The following is a 27,942-nucleotide window of genomic DNA, read 5'->3' as shown; positions in this document are numbered from 1 at the left end:
TTTTCTAAAAAAATGTTTAGGGGTACTCTCATTTTCCTACTCATATTGAAATACTGCCCCTCAGTGAGGCCAAACTTAGATTCACAAAATGATTAGGGATATGCGTACCCCTGCATCCCCCCAGGGAAAAAAAAGCACTGTTTTTAACTATGGCAAAATAAAGCTATAAGGAGCACAACTGAGTAATGTTAAATACCTGCCCATGCAAGACTTCTTTACAAAGTTTTTCCAGGGTCCCTTGGGCAACAAGCCAGTCATTTGAAAGAGCAGGCAGAGGACCCACCAGCTCCTGCCTTGCAAGCAAACAGAATTTCATTCACACTGAACCAGGCAGCAGATAGCATTAGATGTCTTTAGATCCCAGACCAGGCATAAGGAACCTGTGTACAATTCTCGAACCATGGTTGATAAGAAGTAACATTTAGAGGCCAAGAAGTCCCACGTTGTCCTGGACGCCAAGGATGAAATCTCCCCGGTATGATAACCATACTGAAAGAGAAGTGTATGGCTTCTCTCTTCATCACTGATGGTAACTGAACTCAAATGACTAAATTCTTCTTCGCCACATACACCTCTGGGGAGATCACCAACTGCCAGAATATAGGCAATGATTGAAATCCACTAAAATATAAAGTTGGCTACATCTTTCTCACTTCTATACCACAGCAGTATTTCTCCCTCTTATCAATGCACATGTGACCACCACCACATAGGCATTCACACAACAGTGTACAAAAATACTCCCAGACTTTGATAAGCCCAAGAGCCATTTGCTCTCAGCAAGGAGCACAAGAGCTGTGTTGACAATTAACCCTGTCTCCATGGTGATAAGGAATACCAGGGAGAGAGCCTACATAGACTAGGCCCGCAATTCCTGAAGAGTGTGTTAAGATTGCTTTATAAATGGGTCACGGGGCTGCTGGCAGTGAATGCTGCACAATGAAAAGGTAGTTACTTTCTAATATGGAACCAAGGTTCAACAGGAGTATGTTAAAGAATGAATTCCATTAGCAAGTTCTCTAGAGCAAAAGATTTGGGCAGGGAAAACTGGACACACATGTCCATATTTCATCTCCAAAAGCATCTTCCCCCAGATTATCCCGGAATAGCTAAGAGAAACTAGCAAATACTTCCCTGTCCAGTTCCTGTGAACTCAAGTCCAGGTGGGTCCCAGCCATGCAGTGCCCGTCGCCACAGTTTGATCTGCATGTCCCAGGAGCGGCGACTGTACTTCTTATATTTATTTGGAGTTCTTGGGTGAACACCTGGCTGCCGAGCAGCTCTAGAACAAAGCATGAACAAAGCATGTTAGGTTCTACCATTTAAGACCACATTAAGCCCCCACCCCAAAAAAGTGTTAACCTTTCCCAATGGTTCATCAGGAGCAGATGCCAAAGTGAATGTCTCAAATGCCAGTCCCTTGAAGTAGGTTTAGAAAACAGCTGCCAGCCACCATTTGGAAAGGAAAGCTGTGGACTCCAAGCCCGTGCTACATGAAGATAAAGACTTGGTAGATAAACAACTAGCTTTGCTCACTTCGGCACCTGCTGGACAAAGCACTGGTAACCAATGGTGTTTTTCCCATAGTCTATCTGCTTCTGCCTCCTTTGCAAGACAGCCACATCTGTCTCCACGCCAGACCTGCTGAGAGAAGAGATGTAATGCTAAATGCAAATTCTTCATCAGTAATAAACAGTATTAGAAGACATGAGGTGAATGAGTTGATGTAGTTAAGAATGCCGTATTTTCAGCATATCCAAATAAACATTTTTTGAGGAATCAAAGCAAATTTTGTGTTTTTATTTAAACTGAAAAATTAGCAGCAGCAAATAAGCAAAAGCTAACTATATGGGATGCTACTGATTAGTAAGAAAAGATAAAGAAAAGTGCCTATGAGAAAGTGGTGCAGAGATTGACAGAGAGAGGTCCCAGATGACATTTTGAAATTATTTATCAAAAGAGGTTCTTGGGTTTTGTTTCTCAATGGCAGCTCAATATAGGGAAAGTTGGTTTTAAATGAGTGCATATCATAGGGAAAGTGGAAGCTTTATAAAGTAGAATTATTACAAAGAATATGAGATAAGGTAGAAATTATTAGATGGTTAGGGGAACAGAGATGTATATATGTTAATATGAAATCAATATGAACTAGGAAATAAAATAATAATGATAATAATAAAATAATTAAAATAATAATTTATTATTTATACCCCGCTCATCTGGCTGGGTTTCCCCAGTCACTCTGGGCAGCTCCCAACAGAACATTAAAAACACAATAAAAGTTCAAACATTAAAAACTTCCCTAAACAGGGCTGCTTTCAGATGTCTTCTAAAAGTCAAAGAAATCAGGATACAAATGTGAACAAAACAGAATGTGAACAACATGTAAACTGTATCAATGGATGTACATATAGGTATAAGTTTGTAGTACTGCAAGTGTGTTTATGACATATAAGCCCCCGCACCCCCAAATAAAAGCACTACAGTCCTACTAAAACTTACCTGGATTCTGGTCTGGATTCTGTTGTCCTTTCTGGGCTGGTGCCTACACACACACTCACCATTTCAACAGGAAAGAGCTGGGATGAAGGCCTGTTCCAAGAAAATGAGAGGCAATATCCAATGGTAGTCATACTTGGAGTAGGCCCACTGAAAGTTACTTAAATCTATTTACTTAAGTGGGTCTCCTTCAAATATGACTTCACTGTTTATCATCTGTTTTGATTACAGAGCATGAAAAATAGGCTAGAGCCAGCTATGGCAAGATCCCACAACCCCCAATCTACCATGGTCACTACTGAAAGGTATTCACAGGTTAAAACATGCCTCTGGAAATCAGTAGGATCTTTTATTCAGTAAAGTGAAGTGTACCTTTAAGTAGTTACTGCCATCTGAAGCCACAGAAGCAGCCTAAAGGGTACACTTTTTCAACTAAGAGGTGCATAACAGGATGTTTCAATGTACAAATAGCAGTTATTTCTTGGAAATGGAGCCGATGCATCAGGATCCCTTTAATAAATGGTTTCTGCAAAAGGTTTCTATCTCCAGGAACTACCGGTAATGGTTGAAACTCAATAGCAAGGCAACCATACAACTTCCAGACCCAGTTCAAGATCAGAACCACACACTATGGAGAAAGCCCATAAACTTTGAAATCAGTTTTAATGTTGTGCCAGTTTAAGGCTGGACAGCATGGGCTTTAAATGTGCAAATTCATAATGTGGGACATTAAGTTAGAGGTGAAGGAAAGTTAGCATTTTTATTGCTCCATTTTGTGTCGCATTCCATGTACAATATGCTAGCCTGCAATAGTCGCCTGATATCACCCATGCTATGTCTGACACTCTTCATGCCAAACTAAAAATACCTAAACCAATGCTCAATTCAATATGCTCCGTTTTGTTTCTCCCCAACCTTCCCATTAATTTTAACATCTTCCAAGTGTCCGAGCAATCTCTTGGCTACTCTCCCCAGAGCATGCATAACTAAACCTCAGGTTTTGTGTGCAGCTACCTGAATCATGCAATATTAGCGTTATCCATTCCCTAAACCAAACACTGCCTGCCAGTCTGAGGAATCCAGGTGCTACATATTACAGTATTGCAACATCTTCTATACTAGCAGTTCCCAAACTCACCACCAAGACCACTTGAAAATTGCTGAGTTTCTTGGAAGACCACTTAATTATTTTTCTGCCTTTTGCAGGAATTGCAGTGCACTGTGCTAGATGCTGTGTAACTTTTAATCACATTTTTACAGACATATCACCTGAAAGAGGCTCACAGTCCACCTGTGGACCACAGTTTGGGAATGCTTGCTCTATGCAACATTGTGGCCTTGAATGGGGAGAGAAGGGAAATGTTTTATTAATAATATGGATTCATTTATACCTTGAGACCACACGTTCCCTCACATTTCAGCAGCTTAGTCATGCTGGCCACATGACCCGGAAGCTGTACGCTGGCTCCCTCGGCCAATAAAGCGAGATGAGCGCCGCAACCCCAGAATCGTCCGCGACCGGACCTAATGGTCAGGGGTCCCTTTACCTTTTTTATTTTTTATTTTTTTAAATAATATTTATTAAGAGTTTAAAGATTACAAAAAGAAAGAAAAAAAATTAAACAAATCAATATAATACAATACAAAAACAGAAACAAAAACACTACATAAAACATTGAATTAACAAAACAAAACAAGAACAATTAAAAACACTTCCAATATTTTCAAGCTTATCTTTCATTCCCTTGTTTCAATTACTTCCTCACGCCTCCCTTTTTGTATTCCACTTCAATTAACTGTTTCAGCAATTCCTTTCCATCTTCCTCTGTTTTCTGTCCTGTAATTAATCTTAACATATTCTAACCTTGTTTTTTCCCTTTAATGCATTAATAATCTATCTGTACCTAGTTCCTTATAACATTTCTGCCAAAGCCATATAACTTCATTCCACCATTTTTCTAAAGCTCATTAATTTTACAATATTTCTGTAAATAATCTTTAAATTTTTTCCAATCTTCTTCCACCGACTCTTCTCCCTGGTCTCGGATTCTGCCAGTCATTTCCGCCAATTCCATATAGTCCATCAACTTCATCTGCCACCCTTTACCTTTTTTTATGACATAGCTATCCCACCTTTCCTCATGGGAATCAAGGTGCATTTCTCAGTTTTCTTCACTCATACACTTTTAAAAATCACAACAGTAACCCTATAAAATGAACTAGGCCAAAAGACAGTGATTGGCTGTCCATAATTAGAGGAGGTACAGTACAAGTTGCTGCCAGCTTCATTCCCTAGTTCATGTACTATATACAAGGTAGCCTCCTTATTGTGTTTATTTCCAGCTCAGCAGTCATGAATAGCTCCCAGAAGGAACCTGTTCACTATTGTAATGAGTAAACCCCAGGCCAAGAATGACAAAAGAAAATAAAAATAATAAGGCATAACACAAAAGTCTTGGACAGTTTTCAGTGCCTTGGAAAACATTAACTATTTTATTCTTTAAGCATCTTATGCTTCTCATAGTGATACTCATTCAAGTAGACCAACACTTATCTTTTGGAGCACCAGGCAAAATTTTAAAAAATCCAGGCATTTTAACTGATTTAATTTTAACAAATCTTAAATGCTTAAGCAAATGCAGTATCTGCTGCTTTTATCTTTGTTTCATTTGAATTTAAATGCTTTAATATGACCACTAGAGGCTGAAAAAGATTTCTGGTTCGTTCCCTTCTATATTACATTCATCCTGCTCTGAAGCTCCATTCTAAAGCATCAGACGTTGGCTGAGATCAAACAATTAACCCTCTTCAAAGACATTGTGATTTGTATCACAAACTGATGCCTTCATTACACCAGAATTCCCAACTGATTTCCTTTGTGAATCCACGTAACTAATGAATTGGCTCTTATTATTTGGAAAAAGTTTCTTCATTGCTGCTAATAAGTTCTTGGTTCATTGGTATATCTTACTTTATCTCATCCCCACTGAATTGTTACCTACCTGTTTCTTTGAAACACAGGCGACATCCCAGCAGCAAGTGCCCCATGATTGAAAACCAATGACCCATAGTACAGAGAACTGAGGGAAGATTAAAAGACAGTAATTTGTTATAAATATTCTACAGACGAGACTATTACCAATCCCAAAGACCTCCCAGAGGGGAGCAACAGATCTTAGCCTATACGGATATTCTAGCTAACGAGAGTAGACTGATAACTGTTTCCAGGCACTTACGCTCTTATCAGTTCTCATCTCATTCATAACACGCAAACAGCAAAACCCCTGCAGCATGAAACCACATTTGCAGAGCAAAGCAAAACATAACTACAAACCTCTTATGCAAACGTGTTACCCCCTTCTAGCCTTTCCATACGAATTCAGAAAATAGGAGGATCAGAGCTGTTACAGTTAGTCCCAACATAAAATAAAACTGAGCCCGGGAAATGGGGGGCGGGAGACAAATTGACATGGTGCTGAGCCTAATTTTTTTAAGTGACTGGTCAGCTAAATTTAGAACAATATTTTTTAAAATGTTGTGCTACAAGGAAACCATTCATTTATTCCGTGGCTCTGCAGCACTCTTCCTACCAGCTTTGGAAACCAATACTCGGGGGGAAAGAAACAGAACAGAACGAAGCAGCCAGCAAACAGCAGCTTCCTTCTCGTTACATTTCAGAAGGAAGAAAACTGAGCTTCGCATTCCACCCATTCCAGAAATCCAGGAACAAGCACCTGTCGCTCACGGGAGCCCACCCATCACCCACAGAACTCCCAAGGTGCATGACTCCAATGGAACAGCAGCGTGCCTGTCAGGTGCAGAGCAGACTCTTCCCGGGATTTAAATCTCCCTCCAGTAGCTCAGAAGGGCGGGGCATGCAGCACAGTCCTGACCTATCGCGTGGTAGTGGGGGCGGGCCCTCCTTAAGCGATTGGCTGCACGAAAAGCACAAAGGAAGGCGGAAAGCCGCTGCGGAACAATAACAAGCGTGGTAAGCAAAGCCCCGCCTACCACCACTACGCTCTCCCAATAGGTGCTCCGGGGCCTCTTTGACGCCCGTGGCTACGTTGACCAATTGAAAAGCTGTTCAAGCCGTAGCTAGGGCTCCTCTTCCTCCGCGCTTCGGTGGTTGGTTGACGAAGAAGACGGCGTTTGGGATTGGCTGGCTGCTCGGGCGGCAGGTTTAAGTTCCCAGACTGTTGTCCGCTTTCGAGCCTGTCCCGGGAAGGGCTGGGCGAGCGGCGCAGCTGCGTCGATGGGCAGCAGGTGGGTTTGGGGGAACGGGAGCGAGGCGGTGGGATGAGCTCTGCTCGGAGTGGCGGTCCTCGAGGGGACGGAGAGATTCCCTTGGTGGGGAGCAGTCGAGGCTCTATCTGCCTAGGGCTGGAGGTTCTGGCTGCCCTTGTACTGTATGTTTGCAGTATGGGGTCAAGGGAGTCTGGAGGGAGAGCAGAGCCGGATTTAGGTTTGATGAGGCCCTAAGCTACTGAAGGTAATGGGGCCCTTTTTATGTCCATCTGTCCTTTATCAACAGCAAATTGTCGCTGTTTTTTGTGTTGAATATATGCTATTATGGTAATTTATGGACCTAAAGCCATTTGCACATAACAAAATATGTATTTTATCAACGTAATTGTTGAACTGAAATACAATTAAGAAGTATAGTAATAGTGACATAATTATTAAGCTCTAATTTAAAATGATTTTTTTATTCATAAGAAACTTAATGCAAACACATTGGCATTTGGCAATAACAAAAGTTCCTTTAAAACACAGTTTACAAAGACTCATAATCTAGTCTCTAGAAACTTGCTATAACATGAAGAAATAATAGCAAACCAGTGATATTTTAGGGAGCAGGCTAGCAGGCGGGGCCCATTACGTACATCATAGGAGCCTACACAACACAAAACACTGTTGCTGTATGTAGGTTTTATTTTATTTGTTTATCTTATATTTTTGAAATGTACATCCAGTTTTCCCCCCTTTAAATCTTTTGGGGCCCCCCAAGAGAGTGGGGCCCTAAGCTATAGCTTGTTTAGTTTATATGTAAATCCGGCACTGTAGGAAAGAGTCTTCAGACGACCTGAAGAAACGCAGCTTTGTGAGGGATTAAACTTCCATGGACAGATGGGTGCAGGAAACTAGCAGATATTCCTACATGTGTGGGGCCAGGGAAGAGTGAGGTCGCTGGGTGACAAACTGCAACAGGAACACACAGCTGCGTTGGTGATAATTTACCAACAGCAGGATGATTTCCTCCACAAACCCATAAGCTTGATTCAAGCCATGTATGACAGAATTGGCTTTAATCATAAATTGCCAGAATTTGACTTTTGGTTAGCTTTGGAAATGGAAGATGAGTACTGTATATTGATGGGTTTATAATCTTTTAATTTTATAACCCCTCAATTTGCATGAGGGTTCTGTTCCAGGGTTCGCTCCCAAAGCCAAAATTGTGTATTGCCAAAACACATTAAGTGCAATGGCAAGTGGGATTGCCAAAGGCTTTTCCTGGATGCCCACCTCCATGCTACTCCCTCCTTATTTTTATTTTTTAAATTGCCAAATGCATAAAGCTGAATGCACACAAGTTAAATGTGCATAAATTGCAGGCTTACTATGTATTTTATTTTAATCTTATCTCTACCACTTTTGAGTGGTTCTTTTGAACCTCACTGCTGTCAAGTTTGTTTTATGTATGTTGTTTTAATAATTTCAGTGATAACTGTACTGTTTATATTGCAGTTTTTGTGTTTATGCTGTAAGGTAGTCTGGTTATAATAAAAAGCAGGATATAAATAGTAATTGTTGTTCTCCACAGGCAGCTGCTCAGTGGATTCTGTGTCAAACCATGTCTGAGAACTTTCCCCCCATAGAGGCTGATGCTTCTCATTTGTGTCCTGGGTTCCGATCCAGATGCAGGATGATTATGTTCCAGGATGCTGAGTTCTCACTACCCTTTACTCCAGAAGCACCTCTTACCCCAATCTCTAACCTAACTCAGGGTTTCAGGACCTTTAGCACATTAACCGGGTAAGTTTCTCTTTTCAGAATAGTGAAATGAGGTAGAAAACATTGCATTTTCCCAATTTCCTTAATTTAGCAGCATAATGAGTGGATACAATATGGTTCACGTTAGGTAGTTTCAAATGTGTAATTAATTTTTCAGATGACTATCTCTGCGAAGTATGCATGCACATATAACTTACACACTATCACTATCCAAACACAATGCAGTCACAGGAAATCATTCTTTAGGTGAGTGTTTGCACAATGATTCAACAATTTCCATTAATTCCTATGGGAAAATGTGTTCCCAACCACAGAATTTTGACCCCTAAATGACAAAAAACTCTGAAACCTTGCAAAAGACAAACAAGGAAGGAAAATGCTTTGTTTGTCCAGTCTCTTCTCCTACTATTGTCTCTGGTAAAATGGCCAGTGGGGACCAACAAAACACAAGGCTTGTTTAAGGCTTTATTTGTTTACAGTACTACACACTGGTCTGACTGTTTGGAAATCTGAATCTGCAATGTGTATAGTAAGGTTTGAGTATTAACATGAACATAAGTGAATTTTAGTATAGCAGGACCTGCATTTATTATTGTAAGACGGGTTTGAAAAGGAGAGGGCTAAATAGTTGAACTGCTGAAAATTTAATGGCCTTGGCAAGTATGTCATTTGTTAGGGAAATAACAGGTAAATAGGCTACAGCCCAAACAACTATGATTATTTGAAAGCTGTGGTAAAGGCTCTTGAACATAAAAACAAATGTCAATTTTCATCTCTAGTACTTTGGGTGACTGTCTTTTTCATGGATACTGGTAAAATAATTATTGAGAACTGACAGCATAACCATATTGCATTTGACCTAGTTTGTATTTAGTGCTGAGCAGCATACATTGTGATTTTTTCCCCTTCCATAATTAAATCTGGCTTGTGCTAATTAGTCAAATTTTCTTTCATTATCTATAAATTATTTGCATTGAAACATGCTATTTTGCTCTGTACATGAAAAGTACAAATGGTGGCAATGACACACAATGGCAATGTGGAGAAAATTCATGCAACAGAACAATGCACTTGTTCTGTTAGTGCAACAGAACACCCCCCCCTTCTTATTTGTGTGTGCCCCACACCATCCCCAAATTTGCCTTGGAAGTTTGGGTGGGGGTCCTGGACCAGATTTAGGGGGCATATGAGGAAAGGAAAAGGGGAAGTTCCATTGAGTCCTTGTGTTGACAGAATGAGTGCATTGAATACCACCCAAAATATTCAAAGCAAAGCAATAGTATATAAAATCACAGGTGATTTTAAAAAAATAGTGGTTGCAATTAATCAAAACACAGCAGCTAATTCTAAAGCAGATCATAGTAAAAACAACTTAAGTGCTCTCTAAATGGTGTCCCTATGGCAGTGATGTAGAGCTGGAGCCAGACTGCAGCTGCAAACTTAACCCAGTTACCTGAAATTAAGTCTCAATTAGTTCAATAGGACTTACTTTTGAGTAGACACGATTAGGGTCCTGATGGAAGTTGGCAAATGGGGCTTAAGGTAGTCAGTGAGTCTTAAATGCATCTCACTTAATCTAAATCCTAATCTGACTTCAGTCCTTAGTAATTACTTCTCTGGTGCAGCATTCTAAACTGGTTGTCATCCCCTGATCATGTATAGTAGAAGCTGATGAAATGGCAGCTAAATGCAATTTGTCTACTAATTGTGATTACTGTCTTAGGAGAGAAGCACACAGACCAGAATACACTCACAAACTTTATATTTCAATCAGAAATTCAGTCTTTTATGATCTGTATTAATTTGTATAAGATGTGTGTGTTTCTCCCAAGCATTCCTGTTACTTTGTTCATGCAGGGATACACCAAGACGCTGCCTAGATCTGTCCAATCTCAGCAATGGGGAAGAGGAAACTGCCTTCAACTTCAGCCAGTCCCCAGGTACATTGGAAACTGGTAATAGTTGTTGCCAGCAGCACAATTCTCTGCATGCTGCTGCTTTCTTTATTCCTGTAGCTCTGTTCAAATGGCTAATGTGTTAGGGCATTTATATGGGCTGCCCAATGACAACATTCTCTGAATGGCTCACTAAAATAAAATAACCATAAGAAATGCAGCATAAAATTGTCAGTAAATCAAGCCCCCTCAGATAATTTGATTACATGTTAACATGCTAGGCAACTTGTGGAAACAAGTGCCCTGGACTCTCCCACTGCCATTCTATTAGAACCCTGGGAAAGCTCTCTTCCCAAGCTGCACCCCTCATTGTGTGCTTCCAGTAGGCTTTTGTGATTTGTTTTCTGGTTAGTCTAGGACAGGGGTCCCAAACTGGCCTGTTGTCCACCAGTGATTCACAAGCTTCATTCAGGCGGTCTGTGGCATGATTGCAATAAATATTAATATTGGTTTTTAGTTGTATTTTCATTGCTTCTTTTATTTCTTATGTTGTATTTTATTGTATTCTAATTTTAATTATATGGAATGCAAATTGTAATACAATAAAATACAATACACTAAATAAAATAAGCAATTAAAAGTCAGCATCTTGCACAGCTGTTACAATTGCTACAAAAGGAAGAAAAACAATTAAGTGGTCTGGCAAGACCACTGGCAATTTTCAAGTGGTCCATGGGGGGAAAGTTTGGGAACCAGTGGTTAAGCCATTTTTACAAGTAGGAACATCTTCTGGCTCTTATCTTGTCACATACACTTCAAGCCTGGATCTTTTCTGGTCTTTTGCTGATTTATTTCTTTATTCTTTTACAGGTCAGAAGGGTTCAATGGGACTCCAGAATAAACTGTAAGTTATGCCATCACATTCTTACAGCATATTAGTATTAGCCCCCCACCACCACCATTTGTGTTTAAAATGTTGATCTGCTTTCAAAGCTGAAAATAATGGGGGATAAAGCTGAGAATGATAGGAGAGAGGGATGATTCTTTCCCAATTAGGTGGTTTCCTTTTTTGAGCCCTGAGAGCTAGAAATCTGTGAACCTGAGCAAAGCACAGACATATTTGGGTTCTTTGGCAGCAAGTATGTTTTATAAAAAGGTAAAGGACCCCTGACAGTTAAGTCCAGTTGCGAACGTCTCTGGGGTTGCAGCACGCATCTCGCTTTACTGGCCGAGGGAGCCAACGTTTGTCTGCAGACAGTTTTTCCAGGTCACGTGGCCAGCATGACTAAGCCGCTTCTGGCGAAACCAGAGCAGCTCACGGAAACGCTGTTACCTTCCTGCCGGAGCAGTAACTATGTATCTACTTACACTTTGACGTGCTTTCAAACTGCTAGGTTGGCAAGAGCAAGGACCAAGCAATGGGCGCTCACCCCATCGTGGGGATTCGAATCGGCAAGCCCTAGGCTCAGTGGTTTAGACCACAGTGCCACCCATGTCCCTAGCATGTTTTAGAGCTTACCACTCTTGTCTTTTTCTAGCGTTTGCCAAAGTATATTTAGAAAACTGTAGAGATGCTTGTGGAGGCTTTTGTGCTTTTTTTTTTCTTTTTTTTTTCTTTTCTACCAAACAGTCTGGCAGGCCCTAGATTCCTTTCTTCTCACTTTCCTTAAGACAATTTATTTGTTCATTGCTAAAGAAGATGCATTGGAAATGCCTTGTAAACTGGGGAACAGCTTGCTACTAATTTGCATGGTTTAGTTGCATACGACGTAACTTTCATGCCTGGTGGACACAGGTAGAGCAGATGTGCCTGTTTCATCATCTGGGTCTACCAGGCAAATTGAGTTGCCAAAGCTCTTGATATTTGCAGTCCCAAACATTCATATCAATAGTTTGACCCAAACTGTAGTGAAATACAAGCCAGACCTTTTCAGCCTTAGATGGATTTATTCACAATATAGATGAACTACTGTAGCCGGATTCATTTACATGATTAAAATGTGGGTTTTTATCAGTAGAGGGAAAGGGTGCCTTACCCTCTGAATGTCTGTCTGTCTCTGTTGGAAAATTCCAACCCAAGTGCAGGTGGAGAGTGGCTGGTCCATTGCTTAATTTTCATGCACCCACATCAGTAAGTCCCTGTCCATGAGCTGAGGGTGTTGAATCTATAAGATGCTGGTCCAATTGATGATATTTTGCTCATCAGGATTCACAAGCAAAATGGCTGTACAAAGGACTTGCACTGCTTTTTCTTTGTACACCAGCATTCTAAAGATTTGGTCTTTGCTAGGTTAGTTTATAGGGACGCGGGTGGCGCTGTGGGTTAAACCACAAAGCCTAGGACCTGCCGATCAGAAGGTCAGCGGTTCGAATCCCCGCGACGGGGTGAGCTCCCGTTGCTCAGTCCCTGCTCCTGCCAACCTAGCAGTTCGAAAGCACGTCAAAGTGCAAGTAGATAAATGGGTACCGCTCTGGCGGGAAGGTAAACGGTGTTTCCGTGTGCTGCTCTGGTTCGCCAGAAGCGGCTTAGTCATGCTGGCCACATGACCCGGAAGCTGTACGCCGGCTCCCTCGGCCAGTAAAGCGAGGTGAGGGCCGCAACCCCAGAGTCGGTCACGACTGGACCTAATGGTCAGGGGTACCTTTACCTTTTTAGGTTAGTTTATTGTGAGAATAAAGAGAACGTTGGGGTTTAGTTTTGTGTGTCATCTGGAAGTTGACCCCAGATGTTGGAAATATGAAAAGTGAGTGGGTAGCATGAACTTAACACCAAAATAAGGAACTGTCCTGTGAATAAACCAGGAGGTGAACTCTAAAGTGATTTCCAGGAAGGCCAGGAGACCTTGCCTCAGTTCTTCAGACTGAAAATTTGGCTAAAATCTCCTCCTGCTGGACAAGTGTTACCATCCTAGTGGATTTCTAGCAAGTGTATGCAAGGCAGATTGGGACTGACAGATTGATCACTCTTTTTCAATGAGAAGGCTTTCTGACTAGTTGTCTCTTTCTCCCAGCAGACTTTCAGGGAGGCAGTGTTCACAATTGCTCCAGGTGAGTATTTCCTGACTGGTGAGGTGGAATTCATTCACCTCTTTGTAATATTCTGCTGCCAGAGAACTGTGAGATAATGAGTCAGAGGACTTGGAGCCCCCGTTCTAAGATTCACAACCAATATTAATTTACTGAAAATGTGTTTCTCTGCTTGGTCTTCCAGTCCCGGGTACTGTGTAGCACACCAGACACTCCAAGCTGCTTCCGACACATTAGCAGGGTGATCAGCAGTCCTTCCATGAACAAAGAGAATGTGAGTATTTATTTATTTTTGCAGCAAGCTGGGGTTTCCAGCCATATTAGTAAGCTGCAGGCCGGGATATCAGGCAGGCAGAAGTCTTTGCTTACCAGAAGGGTACAGAAGCTAGGCCCTTCTTTTCACTTCATGGTGATAATACTTAGCTTAACTTCCCTGAAACTGTGAAAGATCTGATAAGATCTTAATTGCACTGGCCAGCTAATTGCTTTATGGCCCCAATTAGCCCCAGTGGTCCGGCACGCTCCCAGCCAAGCTGCGCAGACCTTTTTCTTCTCCGGTTTCGCCTTGCAGAGTAAAAACACAGCGGATCAAAACCGTTGCAGTCTGCTTCAGATCCAAACACACCAAGCACTGTGTATGTCCAAATTCATCAGTTCTTTATTGCAGCAAATATTTACAGCTCAGCATTTCTTAGATTCTCCTGGACTGCTAGCATTCATGGCGTCCAGCTCTCTCAGAGACACAGAGAGAACAACAAGTAGAGCTCCTCCCTCCTTTCAAACGTCAGAATGGGAGGCACTCTCAGAACAAAATTTAACCCAGTAAGTTCTGAACCCCAACACCCCCTCTTGCAGAGCATTCTGACAAGACCTGTGGATGTACCTTTGCAGACCTCTGTGAGATCAATCCCTTCCCCAATGCCTTGCGCCCTCTCCTGGCGTCCCTGTCAGGCATCTGTGGAACATCCTCACAACTCTCAGATTCGCACTGTGCGAAATTTACCCACGCACCTGTGGCCTGATACCTCTCAGGTGGAATTCCCTTCGTTGTGCGACTGGACCTCCTGGGCACAAACTCAGGCACTGCCTCTGACTCACTGTGGTCAGCAGGTGTGTCCTCTGCATCCTGGGATTCCCCCTCTGACTTAACGCGTCTTCGAACCCTTGGAATTACCCTCACAGGAGAACTAGGCTCACTCTTGGGCTCCCTTTTTACAACTTGCGGAGATGCCCCATCCTGCTCCTGACTTTGGTCAGTGAGCTGATCGTCATCAGCAGACTCAGCCCCTGGCTCTCCTTCCTCCTCATCAGAACCTTCCTGCTCTGAATCAGAAAGACATTCTGAAAGAATATCGCGTCTGGCAGGGGTCTTTGACCTTTCCTCCTGCTTACAGAACTCAGCGTGTTTACTGATCAGCAGCTTACTCTGATCACCTGACGGGTACGCAAACCTCCATGCACGAGCCGTTGGCTCATACCCACAGAAGATCATTTTCTGGAACTTGGGTTCACCTGGCCCTCGCAAAGCTTCAGGCACCTGCAGCGAGGCCATTGATCCGAACTCACGGAGGAAGTGAACCTGCGGTTTCCTCCCGTGAAGCATGAAAAACGGTGTGTCTCCTACCACTGAATTGTAGGACCGATTCCAGGTGAAGCTCACATATTTAATTGCCTCCATCCAAAACTTTGGAGGTAATCCAGAATCTGACAGCATCACCTGTGCAGCTTTAACCAGAGCCTCACTTCTTAGCTCTGCCACCCCCCTCTGTTGAGGAGAAGTCACTGTGTGACTTATCCCTTTCTTGTGAAAGAACATCTGCAAAGCAGACCCAGTAAACTGTGAACCTCTGTCACTAGCAATTTCCCTGACTCTGGTGGAGAACCTTAGTTCCACCTCCTCAATCCAACGTCTAATCAGCTGTGCTGCATCTTCCTTGGATTCGAGACCATGTGTCCAGGTGTTCTGCGAAAAATCATCCTGTAGCGTCAGCAGAAACCTGGCCCCTCCCAAACTTGGTTCCTTCATGGGACCCAACAGATCTATGTGTACAAGATCAAAAGGTTTTGTGGTTACCCTCTCCACCCTGGGGTAACTGCACCCTCTTATCTTTGCCTGTCTGCAAGCCTGACAATCTAGGACTCTTGCACATTCTTCAATTTTACAGCCTTTGGAAACCTCAGGTAGCACCTGTAGTTCTTCAAGACAAGCATGAGCTGTCTTCTTATGCCATGCACACGAACATGAAACATGAGTGGGAACTGTAGCACGCAGGGCTTGTGCTTTCTCAACCTTCCCCTCACCCTCCAGAGACGTTTTAAGAATGAAGAGATCATTCTGCCCCTTTGCAACTCTGACCAGTTGCTTCCCTCCTTTGGAGATTGTACAAACATCGTGTTCAAAGCAAACCTTAAACCCCTTTTTCAACAAATAAGGCACAGATAAAATACAGTGTTGCACTCCTGGCACAATGCAAACTTCCATCTGCTCCTGCAAAACAGAAAACAATACATTTGCAATTTTATTCACATTTTTCTTTTCCCCACTTGCAAACTGAACAGTTTTCCCAGCCGGAATTGCCTTGCAATTCCACATCTCGACTGCAGGGGTCTCTGGGATCAGGTGGCAGTTAGCTCCTGAGTCGATTAGAAAGCGAAAATCAGTGCCTTTCTCAGAGCTGTCCTCAAACAAAGCCATACTGGCAACAAACGGCTCACTGCCCCCTCTCTTTGGGCATCTGCAGCAGTTCTGTCTGGTTGTCTTGGCAACCAACTCCCCCTTGCTCAGGACCTTGGCAGCTTCCGTAGAAGTAGCCTCCTCCGTTGCCTTGGAGACCGGCCTGGCCTCTGCGTTCCCACGCGACTCTTTAGGCCTTATCTTCACTTTGTCCAGGTGGCCGACCTTGAAGCGTCTAGCTCTCCGGAGCTTCCCAGCCTTTGGCTGACGACGACGATCACCAGTGGAAAAATACTGCCCAGGGCTCCTTTCAGCTGGCCTGGCCCCCCTTCTTCCGGAAGAGCACTCTGTGCCAGCCCTGCCCTCGCTGAAACTGCGTTTCACTTCTGCACTCACAGTGGAAAACTTTTGAAACTTGCCTTTGGAATTCTCAGCCCCCCCGACTTGCACCTCAGGGACTGGGGCTACAGCCATTTCCAGGCTCCTCATGACTTCTCCAGGGCTCTGGCCTCCTGCTGAAGTTTCACACAAACTTCTCAGCACCTCCCAGGCAGCCCTTGCTGACTTTACGCCCTCCAAACTGGGCAAAAGCGATGCATGTACACATGCCTTTAGCATAGCAAGCTCTCTTTGCATTCTCTGCTGGCTATCTTCAGGCAACGCAGCCTCAAAGCCAGTAACGTCTGTCCCTTCAGGACCTGGATTCAGGGGAAGTGGTTCTCTCTGGCTTACATCCCAAAGCCCAGTAACCAGAAACCAACCCCTTACTCTTCTGGACCAGGTTGCCCAACTTCTTAAAGTGAGCTTTTCAAGCGGTACGTCCTCAAGGATCTGGCTGTCTGCCATTCTCTCCTCTTTCCCGGGGCCCCAGCTGCTGTACTCACGTTTCACCAGTCAGCTCTCCGGCACCCGATTCCTCACAGCTGCTTTCTCAGCTCTCTGCCTCAGCAACTCTTGCCTCTCTGCAGCAGGCAAAACACAGAACGCAGACCTCTGCCGCTTCAGTAGCGTCTTCCAGCTATTGCCAAGCTGACTTCAAGACTTCAAAGCTCACCGGCAGACTCTTAGCAACAGTTTTATTAGCGGTAATTAGGTCCTCCATAACCTGTGAAAGATCTGATAAGATCTTAATTGCACTGGCCAGCTAATTGCTTTATGGCCCCAATTAGCCCCAGTGGTCCGGCACGCTCCCAGCCAAGCTGCGCAGACCTTTTTCTTCTCCGGTTTCGCCTTGCAGAGTAAAAACACAGCGGATCAAAACCGTTGCAGTCTGCTTCAGATCCAAACACACCAAGCACTGTGTATGTCCAAATTCATCAGTTCTTTATTGCAGCAAATATTTACAGCTCAGCATTTCTTAGATTCTCCTGGACTGCTAGCATTCATGGCGTCCAGCTCTCTCAGAGACACAGAGAGAACAACAAGTAGAGCTCCTCCCTCCTTTCAAACGTCAGAATGGGAGGCACTCTCAGAACAAAATTTAACCCAGTAAGTTCTGAACCCCAACAGAAACTTCCCTAGGTTCTTGATTCCAGAGGTAGTTCTCAACTCTAAAAGCCACCTCCTTTCCTTATCTCCTTCCAGGAGGGTAGCCCTTTTAAGCACCCAAGGTGGAGCATGCCCAAATCCCTGCTGTTCTGGAAAAAACCACGAGATGCACAGCAGACCTATGCTACTATGCTGGTAAGTTAATACTGCTTACTTGCTGTTCAAATAGAACTAGGTTTGGACCTTTTCAGCTATGTGTGGGTATAGATATTAAGTAGTAGTCAGACCTACCCCTTATCAGTATGGCCAACACCATAATTTGATTTGTTTTCAGTTTCATCTACACTGATACATGGGAATCCATGCATTGCAGGTCTACATATTTTTTCTCCTCTACAAAAATCATTGTTCCTTGGGAACATTAGTCTACCAGAGTACTCCACTTAAATGTCCAGTTCAGGCCAGTCTTTCAAGCTTCACGATGCAGGGAACTTCTCCATTGGACATGAATGGGGATGAAGCATTTGGTTAGGGAGCTCAGAATTAATCTCCCAGCACCAAGGCATGTAATGGTGATAGATGCTGGCCTCCATATGCTGGTCATTTTTAGGTGCCAGCTATCATTGTGGGGTGCATCGTGTGTCCCTTCTTACAAGGGAGGTGTGGCTCACCAAGGGAATCAGTTTATGTGCAATTATATATATGGTTACATTTTGAATTGCCAAAACTAACAAATAGCACATGCACTTACAGGAATATTCAAGTATCAAGACAAAAAGGCATACCAACAGAACAGGTGCTTTCATCTCAACAGTTAAGGACAATCAAATATTTCCTAGTACAGAAAACTAATATAAAAGCCAAATTACCCAAACACAGATATATAAAAGTTCTAGGGGAAAGATATATAGATACACACACATATATCATGCTAGAGAAGCAATAGGTGCCATTTGTGAGCTGCTTCTTACTGTCACTTCCTGACAGAAAGAGCTGTTCGACAGTGGAATTTGCTGCCAAGGAGTGTGGTGGAGTCTCCTTCTTTGGAGGTCTTTAAGCAGAGGCTTGACAACCATATGTCAGGAGTGCTCTGATGGTGTTTCCTGCTTGGCAGGGGGTTGGACTCGATGGCCCTTGTGGTCTCTTCCAACTCTATGATTCTATGATTCTCTTGACAGGAAGCAGGTGATCTAGAGGAGTATGAGATGAAAGATCTTGGTAGCCCAATTTCTGCAGTGACATCACCAGGAATGCCAGAGTCCTTGGGTGGCCTTCCAGAACTCTCCCCTGAACAGGAAGAGACTGAGGTGAGACAAAATGATATGTTCACTCCATTATTGGCATTTATGAAAAGCAAGAAATCTTAGAAAATGGAAAAGTAGATCTTGCCAGTTATGATTCTCAGGGCTGCCAGAACACAGTGGTCTTGGATCTGTTCCTACTACAAAGCTGCCAATGTGGTTGGAGAGAGAGCTTAGCTAGAACCTTTTGAGAAGTGTGGTTTGGTAATGGCTAAATCATGGACTTGTGTACTATTGCATTGAAACATCATGAGGCAGTAGAAGACTTATAGGTATCTTGCTCAAAAGTATATGGTTAAGTGTCCCAACACATGTAATAGTGGGACGCAGGTGGCGCTGTGGGTTAAAGCCTCAGCGCCTAAGGCTTGCCGATCGAAAGGTCGGCGGTTCGAATCCCTGCGGCGGGGTGCGCTCCCGCTGCTCGGTCCCAGCGCCTGCCAACCTAGCAGTTCGAAAGCACCTCCGGGTGCAAGTAGATAAATAGGGACCGCTTACCAGCGGGAAGGTAAACGGCGTTTCCGTGTGCGGCTCTGGCTCTGGCTCTGGCCAGAGCAGCAATGTCACGCTGGCCACGTGACCCGGAAGTGTCTCCGGACAGCGCTGGCCCCTGGCCTCTTAAGTGAGATGGGCACACAACCCCAGAGTCTGTCAAGACTGGCCCGTACGGGCAGGGGTACCTTTACCTTTTACCTTTAAATCATGGACTTGTGTACTATTGCATTGAAACATCATGAGGCAGTAGAAGACTTATAGGTATCTTGCTCAAAAGTATATGGTTAAGTGTCCCAACACATGTAATAGTAAAGCGTTCACAATGGGCCACTGAATTTTTTCACACTGTTGCCATAGCTGTGCTGAGCAGCTCCTGTATTTCACCCGCTACCCTAAAGATGATCTAGTCTTGATTTCAGCATCGTGACTTCTGAAAACCTAGATGCAGTCAGTTTATTTTCCATCCATTGTCATTTCCACAAGAGTCATCCAACCATCTGCAGTAAATGGTTACGAGTAGGAAAATGATGAAATGCGAAAGTTCCTTGTGAGATCTCAACAGGGATATTTGATCCAAGTGCAGTAGTTTTCATATGGAGGAAGGCTCAAAACATCACACAGTGGTTTCATACATTATGCTTAATGGGAGTTATAGGCAAGGTTGTCAAAAATAGGTTCTGATTATTTGTCCCATTTTTGTTTTATCATACCAAAATTACACTCCTCGTCCACCCCTAAAACTCAAGGTTCCCTTATTCCATCTACTATTATTGGTCATCTGTCCCCAAAGCATTTATTCCTCCCTGTGGCAAGCTTGTGTGTAAAGCTTTTGGGCATCTGTAGTACTAATAAGCCTCTTTTTTTCTGTACGAAAACACTATGTCAGTTGAATTAAGGGGAGGGTCATGTTGTTTCTTCCTATGGGCGGAGGAAACAGTTTTAAGTTCTCTTGTCTTCATACTGTGAAATACTGCTTGGGTTCTGCATTCTTCTTTTTTGTTTCTCTTAGAAGCCACTTTCTGGGCATCTCTCCAGCATGGCTATTTTGCTCTCGGGACCACTTCTTACTCAGGACATCAATGTCAGTGAGGCAAGTAGTATATAGCAAACCTAGCCTTCCTTGGTTGCCTATGGCAAGTAAGATTCAGACTAGAGGGAACCCTGAAAATGTAATTAGAAACTGCATCAGGGTTTATTAAACAATTTATTAACGTTTTATCTTAGGCTGAATAGGTAATTCAGGATGCAGCACATAGGGAGCAGAGGTTTACCCCTCCTCTCCAAGCTGTGATGTTCCTTCAGATGAAATTAGAGATGGGGAACCTCTAGCTTGCATGCTTAATCAGGCCTGCCAGGCCAAATTAGCCAAGTCACACCTACCTGCCAACCACCTGATGTCATAATTGTCACGCGTATGAAGGAAAGACTTAAACACGTTGCAGAGTTCCCCAAAATAGGCCAGAGGCAATTGTACTTCATCCAGCAGAGCTTTACTGCTACTGAAGGAAAATGAGTGTAATGGTCACAAATCCAATACATTCAGGAATGGCACAGTTTGTCAGACATCCAGTTGCAGCAGACTTAACTTAAACTTAATAACTTACACTGTACTTTTCCATGTACAAGATTAGGTTTTTTTTACTAAAAAATGTTAAAAGGGGGGTAGTCTTATACACGGGGGCAATCTTCCCCATTTTCTTAATTTTGAGTCCCCCAAAATAGGTGTGACTTGGCTAATTTGTCTTATACACAGGGGCGTGTTATAAGAATCTGCGCTTTCAGCTCCCCATCCCTGATCTCTCTAGTAATTACCAAAAACTAAAATCATGATGATGAGGCTGGTGTTGCTCACTACCAGCCCTTTTTGTAGGAGCCCTGAAACATTGTCAATGAAGCAAGGGAGTTCCCCACTGCTCCCCAACTTTCATCACTGTCTATGTGGCACTCTGAGCAGGTCTCTATGAACAAGACTCGACTCTTCCGATCCCCATCACTGCCAGAGAAACTGAACAGGCCTGCGCTGAAGAAGGCAGCAAAGAGCCAAGATGAAGACGAAGCACCCATCAAGGTGAAACAGAAGCACAGCCCAACCCAAGAGGAGCCAGATGGGGTAAGATCCTGCTTGGTTCAAGTGTGAGTTCTGGGTCTAAGTGGTGACAGCAGAATGGCAGTCCCATGTGCTGTATCAACAGGTAGCTATCGGGGCATAGCTGCTGTCATGAGAGCGTACCTGATGATGCAGATAATAAACCCATCTAGTCCAGCATTCTCCTCTTGCAGTGGTCCACCAGATGCCAGAGAGGCGGGGTGTCACACGCAGGACCTGAGTGTTGCAACACTTTCCCCACTTGCTTTCCCCAGCAACCAGTTATTTCTTAGCCCATAATGCCTTTGTTCATTGAGGCAGGATATAGCCATCATGACTTAGGGGCCCATCAGACTGCTGTTTAGTTGCGGATGTATGCAGCAAAGTGTTTCTGATTCATAGTGCATTTGAAATGGATTTGTACTGAGCTATCCAAACATCCCGTTTTCTCAGTTGTTTTGCGATGCTTCCCCAACATACCTGCGTCATTGCATCCACGCTTCCACTCTGCCCATTCCATTGTTCGTGTTCCGGCTACCCGTAATTCCCAGCTGTGCAAATTAGTCATGCCATGATGCCATGCCACTACACTTTCATTTCAACACCTTTTCAGTTTTTATATTCGGGCTGTGATTGCTGTGCTAAATGTTTGCTCATTTCCATTAAAAAGAAAACACCCACAGGAATGCCAATTTTGGGCGTTAACAGGAGGGATAGGAGAGTGGCTACGTCACAAAGGAGCAGATGCATTTTGGCACCTTGCCAGGGCACTTTTGTGTGATAGTACATTAACAGCAAGAGTGAAAAGATGAACCGTAACATTTGTAGTGTAAAAAGTTATGGCGCTTTAGCTGGAAACTTGAGGATGTGCACTGATTGCAGCCAAGGCAGTATCAGCAGTGCGCAAATGGTATTGAAAGTTTGATTGCATACAGTTGTCCTGATAGCATCATGAGCACAAACCATGATGCATGCACAGTAGAAAGGATGCCTAGAGGGGGCCCTAGAAGCCATTGATAGCCATGAATTTCTCCAAAGCCCTTTTAAAGTCATCCAAATTGGAGGCCATCACTCTATCTTGTGGTAGCATGTGATTTCTACTGTCACACTTGTGTGAACAGAGAGAAACTAGCAAGTAGGTAGCTGGGCAGGGATTCATTTGCTTACATGTTGCTGATGACTGCCTGCTTTGTTTATATAGGTAATGCATTTGAAGAAGGCAGCCTCCCTTTCTGACATGGAAATTGTCAGAGCACTGGACCAAGACCACAGCTTCAGGCAGCTGATTGGAGATTTCTCCTGTGTAGGTTTCTTCAACCTTTGTGGGGCAGGGAGGCTGGCTTTTGTCTTTCACTCTCCAATGATGCTGAATTTCTTACCTTGATTGTTGGCCGATGCTGGGAGATGCAAGCTTTCTACATATTTAAACTGCCTGTTGATAGTTTATCCTCTTTTGGGGGCAAAGCAAGGCAGGCACAGAGTTACAAGTGGACTTGGGGTGTATATTGATATACCACACACACACACACACACACACACACACACACACACACCCCTGATTTTGTGACCTAGCTTTTGTTCCAACTAATAATGCATTTCTATAAGCAGCTCCCTGAATGAGTCAAGAAGATCTTAACCAGATTGGTACATATATGCGTGAGAATTGTATTGGGGTAGTTCAAGGGTGGGGAACTTTTGCGGCCCTGGTGGCCCCACCCTGTGCACCAACTTTGATAGATGGGGTAGGCGATTCTACCTGTAAATCACATGGCATAACTGATGCCACATGACTGACATATGGGTTGCCCTGCCCATTTGTCAAAATGCCTTTCAGTTCCTACAATCCCATCAAAACTTCAGCAGCTATCTTTAAAAGGGTGGGAGAAACAGTTCTTCATGTTAAACTGTTCTGTACTAATTAATGAGAATTGAATGTTATAGTACAATATGGCCTAGATGCCACTGTGCTGTTCATTCCCTCAGGTCTTGTTTTACCAGTTGTTGTAGCACAGAATCAGATAAGACTTTTTTCACAATCCAGAGACTAAGGCAGGGATCAGCAAACTTTTTCAGCAGGGGGCCAGTTCACTGTCCCTCAGACCTTGTGGGGGGCCGGACTATATTTTGAAAAATAATAATGAATGAATTCCTATGGCTCACAAATAACCCAGACATGCATTTTAAATAAAAGGACACATTCTACTAATGTAAAAGCATGCTGATTCCCCGACCACCCTCGGGCTGGATTTAGAAGGCGATTGGGCCGGATCCAGCCCTCGGGCCTTAGTTTGCCTACCCATGCTCTAAGGACGTGGTTCCCAATGTGGGGCACACACCCCACAGGGGGGCAATTTGATTTTTACGGGGGGCAATTGGAAAATGAGTTATTAACAGTTAATGGCCTTTTAGGCTTCCTCCACATGAATAGGAGTTCTCTTTTTTAATAATAAGAATTACATGTCACGGGGTGGGGGGAGAATCAGGATTTTAGAGATGTTTAGGTGGGGCATGGTCAAAATAAGGTTAGGAACCACTCAACATTTTTTATTCTTATTGCAGGGAAGCTTTAGAATATGGGGACTGTCTGCTGAAAGTTCTGAATGGGTTATCCCATTTGTCTCTTGCTGCATCATCCTGATTCATTTTACAAACAGGAGTGCAACATCACTCCTCAGCAAAGGTGTTTGCATATTACCCAAAAAGCCTATTTGCAACTGCTCAGCATTGCCAGAATAGCTGTCCTTTGTTACATCTTTAACTAGTTGCTGGAAATTTACTTGCACCTAAGCTGAGTATAGCTCAGGTGCTTAAGAGTTAAACAGCAGTACATTTCTCCAGTGTAAAAGTGGAATAAAGTGCCATTAATCATACTATCAAGAAACCAACTGAAAAGTGAAAAGAACAAAATAATCTCCCTTCATTCACAATCTGCTGTGTTTTGCTCTTTACAAGGTTGTATAGGGCTACACTCCAGGCATCTTCCCTATGTTGTTATCCCTTTGTGGCATCACCCATGTTAATCTGCCCCCGACAATTCCAATAAAATGTATACTTCCTCCCAACTTGTGTAATTCTGCCAACAGGGTATGAGTTTTCAGACTATAAAGGATTTTTCTTGTAGAGCTCTCAACGCTGCCTTGTAATCTTGCGGAAAATGCAGCCTAGCAAATAAAGATCAATCAGGTGGTTACGTTGCTTTTCAGAGCATAAGGAGTGCTTTTGAACCAGGAATCAGATGATACATTCAGTGCTTGCAGCCCAAATGTCTGCATGTTTTCTAAGAAGTAGGTCTGATTATGGAGTTCACTGGGGCTTGGTTCCAATTAAGTGCACTTAGGATCACAGCTTTGGGTTTAGAATTTATCTTGCTGAGGCTTAGGAAATCTGGGGGGTTTGGGAGCTATTGCAAAGCCTGAGGTGGAATGTGGCTGCATTGTCTCTAGGTGTATTCACTGCCAACAGTAGCAGGAAGGCATCAGGACCTGAAATACATCACTTCAGAGACCGTGAGCAATCACCTCTTCTGTTATCTGTGTGCGTCTGTGTCTTTGGCCCTTTGGTTTCCTCCACATCAGCTGAATTTTGGCTCCTTGACCCACACTTGGTTCTATAAAAATCCCAGAAGGTACTTGGGGGGTGGGGATATAGCTGTCCTTCCCACCCCAATACAGATTTGTGTTTTGTGCACTAACTGAAGGACCCCAGCTATACCTCAGTCTACCTTTAGTGCCACCTGCTAGAGCTATCCTCCACCTTAGGATATAATAGGTAACCATGTAACGACAGGGAAGAAATAGTAGAGCTTGCGGTTTTGTTTACTTCATTTTTAGCCCACCTTCCCTCCCAGGAGCTCAAGGTGGTGGTAGAGATTATTCTTCCCCCATTTCTAGCTGCATTTTATCCTGACAACCGCCCTGTGATGTAGGTAAGGCTTGAGGGGCAGCGACGAGTTGAATCTTGGGTTTTGTTCTGCTATTCTTTTAGATGGCTGCTCTGCTCCAAGGCCAGTTCCAAAGCCTTATAGAGAAGTTCTGCATTATTGACTGTCGCTACCCCTATGAATATGATGGGGGACATATCAAGGTGAGAGAATCGTGTGCTTAATTAAGGGTGGTGATTGGTTTTCGTGGGCTGCATGATGGGATGGCCTTACTTCAGTGGCAAGGCATATGCAAAACGTCACGGTTAAATCCCCCACACCTCCAGGTGGGGCTTCTGCATATCAATGCTAGACAACCACGACCAGCTGATGTTGATGCCTTATACTGCATTCTGAGAGTTTGTTTTCTATTTCTAACTATAGGGGGCTCTGAATATCCCCAGGGAAGATGATCTATTTGAATCCTTCCTGAGGAAGCCTCTTCTCTCATCAACGTCTCAGAAGCGCCTCATCCTTGTTTTCCACTGTGAATATTCCTCAGAGAGGGGCCCAAAGATGTGAGTGTGGGTCTCAGTGAGGCAACTCTTGGGAGCAGGATAAACAGGTGGGGTTTTGGAGGTCCTTTGCTTGATAGGGTGGCTTTTTGTCTTGCCTTTCTGCTTACTCTTCCTGCCTTGCTGTTACTGGAAGGTGTCGCTATCTGAGGGAAGAAGACAGAGCCATGAATGAGTATCCTGCGCTGCACTATCCTGAACTGTATGTCCTTCAGGGTGGCTATAAGGACTTCTTCGTAGAATACAAGGTAACAGCCAAGACTTTGACTTCATAATCCTACCATGCAGGAACATCTCATTCCAAGATTTGGGCTCGCCTAGTAAATGGAAAAAATGATGTCTTGTCAACCCTCTTGTGCATGTTTTGAGGGACAAGAAAACAATAACTAAAAACAAATCCTAAAAAAAACCAGTATAAAATGTCTCTATAATGCAGCACATTGAATTCCAACAGCTGAGATAGAAAGAAGTAATCAATAATCAATTACTGTTCATTTAAAAAGCTCACGGCAAATGAAATACTTGTAATCAGGCATCTAAAATTAGGTAACATATGCACCATACTAACAACCCAGGCCAAGGGTGTTGCACAGTTGTGGTGCCACCTCAGTGAAGGTCCTGTCTCCACTCTTCTACCTCTGAAAGAGGGCCACCAGTGGAAGATCACCTTAATAAGCTTAACAAATATGGGCACAGTCAGTCCTTTGGACTCCTTGATCCAAACATAGATCTCTATAGGTATAAACCAGCACTTTGAATTACAACTGAAAGCACATGTAGCTGCAGTATTTTGGACCAGTTGAAGTTCATTGTTTGTTTGTTCAATTTGTATACTGCTCTTCATCTGAAGATTCCAGGGCGGTTCACAACAGGAAAATACAAAATGAGAATACAAAGTAGTCTTCAATGCATTTGTCGTAGCCTTGTTATAGCTCCCATGTTTGTGTTGTGGGCAGACTGTCAGGGCTTTCTCTTACTAGATGCTGGTCAGCAGGTTAATAAAAAAAAATCTCCCTATTATGATTATGCCCAGGCCTCATCACTGAGGATGTAGGTGGGTAAGCTGTTGTTGTTGAGTGATGTGCAGGAATCCTGGAATTCTGTGCTTAAAGAAGCTTAGGGAAATCTATATTGCACACATTTAAATCATGGGGCAGGAATGCACCAAATCTGAAGGAATGTTAAACTAGAACCTGGTCAACTCAACCTAAGTTCCTTGGAGGAGGCCTGGGACATAGATGTAATATGTTTCTTGTGTAGAAGTTGAAATCCTTTGATGTGACATAAGAAATTAGATGGGGAAAGGATGCGTTTCCTCTAGGGAACAATGTTGAGCAGCTTATTGTACATAGAAGCAGGAGAATATGGAAGGGAAAGGTAACCATATAAGAATCTGCTTGAGTCCCATTCAGACCCTTTCTTGGTTTCTCATTGTTTAACTGAAAAAGTCCATAAGACTTCCTCCTCCTATGTGCCAAAGAGCTGGAAATGCGCTGTTTGGGGGTTTCTTAAGTTGTAGCTTGATATGTTTGTGATGAATTCACTGGGTCTTTGGCTTTAAAAGAAAAGCTCCAGACCTTGCATTCTGCTGCATCTCCCTTCCCCTTAGGAGCTGTGTGAGCCCCAGAGCTACTGCCCCATGCGCCACCAGGACTTCAAGGCAGAGATGCTCAAGTTCCGCACCAGAAGCAAGACATGGGCAGGAGAGCGGAGGTGGAGGGGTCAAGTTGCGCGTCTCATGAAGCCGTGAGGACAAAGGCAGACTTGGAGAAGGGATTCTGCTCTAAGAGGCTTCTTCCCTGACAAAGGGATAACCTGAGGTCTCTATAATTGACTGTGCCACACGGAGGCTCAGAAAGTGAGGAAGCCAGCACTTAGGAGTGCATGTCAGTTGCTGCAATAAGGAGAGCTCAGAAATGTTAGGGAAGCGTCATTTGTCTTTCCACAAGTTTTCGTTTGGGAAGGAGCTCAGTGTGAACTGGCACTTAAGCGTCTGGTTTTAATGGAAGAATAAACTGTAGTGGAACATAA

General features: G+C 43.5%; 2 protein-coding genes across 14 annotated transcripts in view; one reads left to right on the top strand and one right to left on the bottom strand.

Moving 5' to 3' along the window:
- LOC307209365 (oocyte-specific histone RNA stem-loop-binding protein 2-like) overlaps positions 1-6,463 on the bottom strand; it is a 7,703-nt gene extending 1,240 nt beyond the window's left edge. Inside the window, exons 1-5 of one of the 5 annotated variants that reach the window (XM_079964369.1) lie at positions 6,234-6,463; positions 5,502-5,579; positions 2,503-2,592; positions 1,537-1,644; positions 197-1,282 (exon numbers count right to left, since the gene is read on the bottom strand). In XM_079964369.1, coding sequence (XP_079820495.1) covers positions 1,120-1,282; positions 1,537-1,644; positions 2,503-2,592; positions 5,502-5,579; positions 6,234-6,283 — 489 coding nt within the window. In that variant the 5' untranslated portion in view covers positions 6,284-6,463 and the 3' untranslated portion in view covers positions 197-1,119. Of the gene's footprint in view, positions 1-196; positions 1,283-1,536; positions 1,648-2,502; positions 2,593-5,501; positions 5,580-6,089; positions 6,205-6,233 lie in introns of those variants that run through there. The other 4 variants (XM_079964370.1, XM_079964371.1, XM_079964372.1 and 1 more) reach the window with 4 other exon arrangements.
- CDC25C (cell division cycle 25C) lies at positions 1,641-27,942 on the top strand. Of its 9 annotated transcripts, none has more exons than XM_079964340.1 (16): positions 1,641-1,712; positions 8,419-8,535; positions 10,372-10,454; positions 11,280-11,313; positions 13,421-13,457; positions 13,621-13,710; positions 17,695-17,793; positions 18,777-18,905; positions 20,401-20,481; positions 21,346-21,501; positions 22,679-22,780; positions 24,921-24,983; positions 25,462-25,560; positions 25,781-25,914; positions 26,048-26,159; positions 27,521-27,942. In XM_079964340.1, the coding sequence occupies exons 1-16, from the start codon at positions 1,708-1,710 to the stop codon at positions 27,659-27,661; spliced, it is 1,482 nt and encodes a 493-aa protein (XP_079820466.1). In that variant the 5' UTR covers positions 1,641-1,707; the 3' UTR covers positions 27,662-27,942. The 9 variants fall into 9 exon arrangements, with proteins under 9 accessions (XP_079820466.1, XP_079820467.1, XP_079820461.1 ...); XM_079964341.1 differs by lacking the exon at positions 1,641-1,712 and adding an exon at positions 6,199-6,277; XM_079964335.1 differs by lacking the exon at positions 1,641-1,712 and adding an exon at positions 6,238-6,314 and having other exon boundaries at positions 8,324-8,535; positions 13,424-13,457.

This window comes from Podarcis cretensis (genome assembly GCF_951804945.1).
Source record: "Podarcis cretensis genome assembly, chromosome: 2".
In the NCBI taxonomy this organism is placed as follows: domain Eukaryota; kingdom Metazoa; phylum Chordata; class Lepidosauria; order Squamata; family Lacertidae; genus Podarcis; species Podarcis cretensis.
The sequence above is the reverse complement of the archived record's forward strand: the minus strand, read 5'-3'. Positions and strand labels throughout refer to the sequence as shown.